Here is a 3,931-nt window from a genome sequence, read left to right on the forward strand (position 1 = left end):
CACCTTTTGGTATATTTTTTGAGACTTAATTTAAGTCCTTTTGAGAAGAATTTTTTTGGAAATAAATAGAAAATACTTTTTTTATATGCCTTTGTCCTTGTGCCTTACTGGACGGACCACTACAATTACGAAAACAAAGTTGTAACGTAACAAGAATAAAGTCATAACATAACGAGAATAAAGTCGTAATATAATAAGAATAAAGTCGCAATATTATTAGAGTAAAGTCCTTATATTACAATAATAAACATGTTTTTATGACAACTCTTACAAGAAGCACTTTCTTTCCTAAAATGAGGAATGTCGAGCATCATCTGAAGTTATGCTTTGGCATTGATCTTTTAGCACCAGCATCAAATTGGGCAGTATGTCAAAGTTGACTCAGATTGCTTTTTGGTGGAGCTAGTCGGTCGTCATATGTTGGTCGGAGCTCGAAGCTTTCTTTCTGAAACAGGTTGGCGTATGTTGACTTTATTCTCATTATCTTTCAACTTTATTCTCATATTACAACTTTATTCTCGTAATATCACAACATTATTCTTGTAATATTACAACTTCATACTCTGTCGCAGTAATAATCCATGGTCACAAGGCGGGCAGATATGTTCAGATATATTTATCATGGGATGATGGTGGCGATGAATAACAAAGATGGCGCAGGCACCATGCAGGTAGGTGGAGCTACGTGACCAACCAGGAGCAAAAAGTAGTAATCATCTGTCCGAACAGTCAGTTTACTGAGTTCACCATAAAGTCCACTATACCCCTCTCTATTTACTGATTTAGGGGTTAGGGCTGATGTTCGGACACGTCTTAAATCTAACTGCAGTCATGGTGTTACAGCGTTAGCTCCACCCACTGACAGCTCCTCATCCAATGAGGTCTAATTGTTCAAATCTGCACCAGTGTTTCCTTATTACAGTTAAGTTGTTAATTGTTGAGCTATTTAAAATTGGCATTATACTCTTCTGCTTTTTCTTGTAACTTGCGCTCATACTCGACTTTTTTTCTGTTGTTGTTGCTTTTTTCACCTAGTTGCCATTTGTGTCTGAGGTGCTGGGTGCCTCAGGAAATCAGGCTACAGGCTTATAGATGCATCGGCATCAATCTTCCGATCAAATGATGTTTAGTCAGAAAGGTTCAAATAAAAAAGGCTATTGTGAAGATACCTTTCAATAAAAACGTACAAAATGTCTTTTTAATTAATATGCCAATAATTCAAATCACTCAGAGGGTTTGTGTTAAATGTACCCTAAAAAACTTTACATTAACTGAACACATTCAGCAGTAATTTTACAAAATAATGACTCGACTTTTCATGCCATTTAATTATTTTAAACATTAAGGTTTACAGTGCTATGACAAGTTTGTTGCATGCACCATTGGCCAGTTTGGGTTTTTGCATTCGTGTACCTATGATGGGTTTATTTGACATGTAACATGTTCTTTAGCACCTGGAACATGTTTATTGCATCAGTTGCAAAAAAAAATAAATTGTTGCCTATGTGCCATGTTTGTAGTCCCGGCAATGTTTCATTGCACATGTAACATGTTTATTTCTAGCCTGGCCATCCAGACTAATGCGCTGTGTATACATAGTTTCAGGCTGGTAACAGGCAGGTCTAACAGAGTCAGCATCATTTGGTTAGAACCAATCAGGTAAGTATGGATGTGATGTAAAAACTCCAAGTGACGCACTCTGTTTTTGTAATTTCGTAGTCTATAAAACATGGCAAGCCTACGGATGAGGATTAGGGCCACTGAAAAATTGTTTTAAAAAGTTAACAAATCTTTAAATTTTATTTCAGTATAATATGAGAAAAAATGTCAGAATTCTGACTTTAATCTCAGATTTCTGACTTTTTTCTCACAATTCTGATTTTCATCTCAGAACTTTGGATCTTAATGTGTATGGGCAACATGAAGGAAGAGATGCGGTGACTTTTTACACGCCCGTGGGGTGAAGCTATTTCATTAATGGAAGAGCAGAAGGTGATTAAAACAAGAGAGCTAGTTTAGTCTTTAAAACAGACATGGCTATGGCTTAAGTCTAACATGTTTGTTAGCTGTCAGAATTCAGAGAAAAAAGATTAAAAAAGATTAAAGTCAGAATTCTGATTTTTTTCTCATGTTATACTGAAATAAAATTTTAAAATCAGTTCACTTTTTTTTATTTTTTCAGTGGCCCTAATCCTCTTCCGTACAAGCCAAAGAAGAAACTCTCCACTGAACGTTTTCTGCAGGTTTTGCCTCAAAAAAATCTGATGATATTAAGTGTGCTCTCTATTACGTTCTTAATTTTAATCGCAACATTGCTCCGTTGAGGTCACCAGCTTGTTATGCTAGCAGAAGAGCACTGCTGCATTATGGGTAACTCTGCCGCTGAGAGTGATGCATCGTAAAATCCCGTCTGATGTGTTGTTTTCCAGCTGTCACATTTTGGAAGTGTCACTCTGGACATGCTTCTTGCACCTATACCTTGATTTTTTTGTGTCATAATTTGCTGTACTTCTGAATGGTTTGTGGCATATCATGTTGCCCGTTTGTTGCATTTGTGAAGTTTTTATTGCAGGTGTGACGTGTTTGTCGTACCGGTGATGTGTGGGGAGGAGGAATGGGAGTCCTTCCAGCTGTCCTTTTTACCCAAAGAGTTGTTGTTGATGGAGTCCTGCAAAGAAATGAAAAGAAAATTATTGGAGGAAGCATCCAACAGTCCATTCTGATGGAGAAGAATCTTTAGAATCTGTGAGGTCCTGATCTACTCAGAACCAGCAGATGTCCACATTACCCATCCTATCATTGAACGCACTCACGCCTTGTAACCATGGTTACCGTATGAACTGTGAGAAGCAGTTTTTCTGATCCACACATCTAAAAATAAACTGATTACTGACTTTCATCATAAAGATCTGCTGATTTTAAATACCATATTTGGTTCATCCCTTTAAGCTCGTTTAGTTTCTCAAAAACTCAAATTAGAACGTTTCTTTTGTTTTTTTTCTTAATCGACATTCTACTTTCTGCTTCGCTAATATTCATGGTCTAAAATCTTTTGTATTAACTATGGATTCTTAAAACTCTGTCCCACAAAGCCGTAAAACGAATAAAAGAAAAAGTGAAATAGTCATGTTTTAGAAATGAAGTTAGCCAAAGACCTCTGAAGCTGCAGATCCCTGATCTAATGGAAATGGATTCTTTCTCAAAATGGCTGAAGCTTCATTTTTTTTTTTGCTTTGTTTTTTTTTTTTATGGCTCTAGTGGCTTGTTGTTGTTGTTTTTTTTTATGGACAGTAGGCTAACAAGAAAGGGAGAGAGACATGCTAAAGACATCTGGGACATGAGGAAGACATCCAGGGAGACACAGGCAAGATTCGAACCCGGGTCGCCCGCGTCGAGGACTACATCCTCGATAAATGGCACGCCCCCAAAGCTTAATTTTTTGAATCATTTTTAAAGTAAAACTGTAAATTGGTCAAAGAGGAGAATAGGTTACTGTTTCTGTGCCAGATAATACGTCATTAGCAACTGATTAGTTGTTCAGTAGTGGGGCCATAACCAGTGCTGTGAACATTAGGTATAAAAAGTATTCAATTAAAGCTAACAGCAAGTTTGATCAAATAGTAACTAAGTCAGTAAATTAGTGTCAATGAATTTAATTTTTTACTAGGCAAGGTAACTGTGCAGTCATATTTTATGATCTTAAATGTAAATGACTCTGGATGTATTTCCCTGTCTGTAACAGGGGCCATTAGCAATCCTATAGGCCTGGATCATTACTACGGTGGCCAACAGCATTTCTACAGGGACCAGGACCTATTTTACAGGAGCAGTTCTACAGGGCCAAATGCAGTTCTATAGGGGCCAGGATCAATTCTATGGGGCCCAGAGCAGTTATACAGGGGTCAAAAGTAGTTCTACATAGGCCAGGAGC

The 3,931-nt window shown here is 37.3% G+C and overlaps 1 protein-coding gene across 1 annotated transcript in view; it reads right to left on the minus strand.

The window, feature by feature from the left end:
* Window positions 1–3,931, minus strand: part of LOC107090417 (C-Jun-amino-terminal kinase-interacting protein 1-like) — a 34,256-nt gene that overhangs the window by 15,923 nt on the left and 14,402 nt on the right. Inside the window, exon 2 of the mRNA XM_015383786.1 lies at window positions 2,593–2,668. Coding sequence (XP_015239272.1) covers window positions 2,593–2,668 — 76 coding nt within the window. The remainder of the gene's footprint in view (window positions 1–2,592; window positions 2,669–3,931) is intronic.

Source organism: Cyprinodon variegatus, unplaced genomic scaffold (genome assembly GCF_000732505.1).
Source record: "Cyprinodon variegatus isolate N-32 unplaced genomic scaffold, C_variegatus-1.0 Scaffold294, whole genome shotgun sequence".
NCBI classification, from domain to species: domain Eukaryota; kingdom Metazoa; phylum Chordata; class Actinopteri; order Cyprinodontiformes; family Cyprinodontidae; genus Cyprinodon; species Cyprinodon variegatus.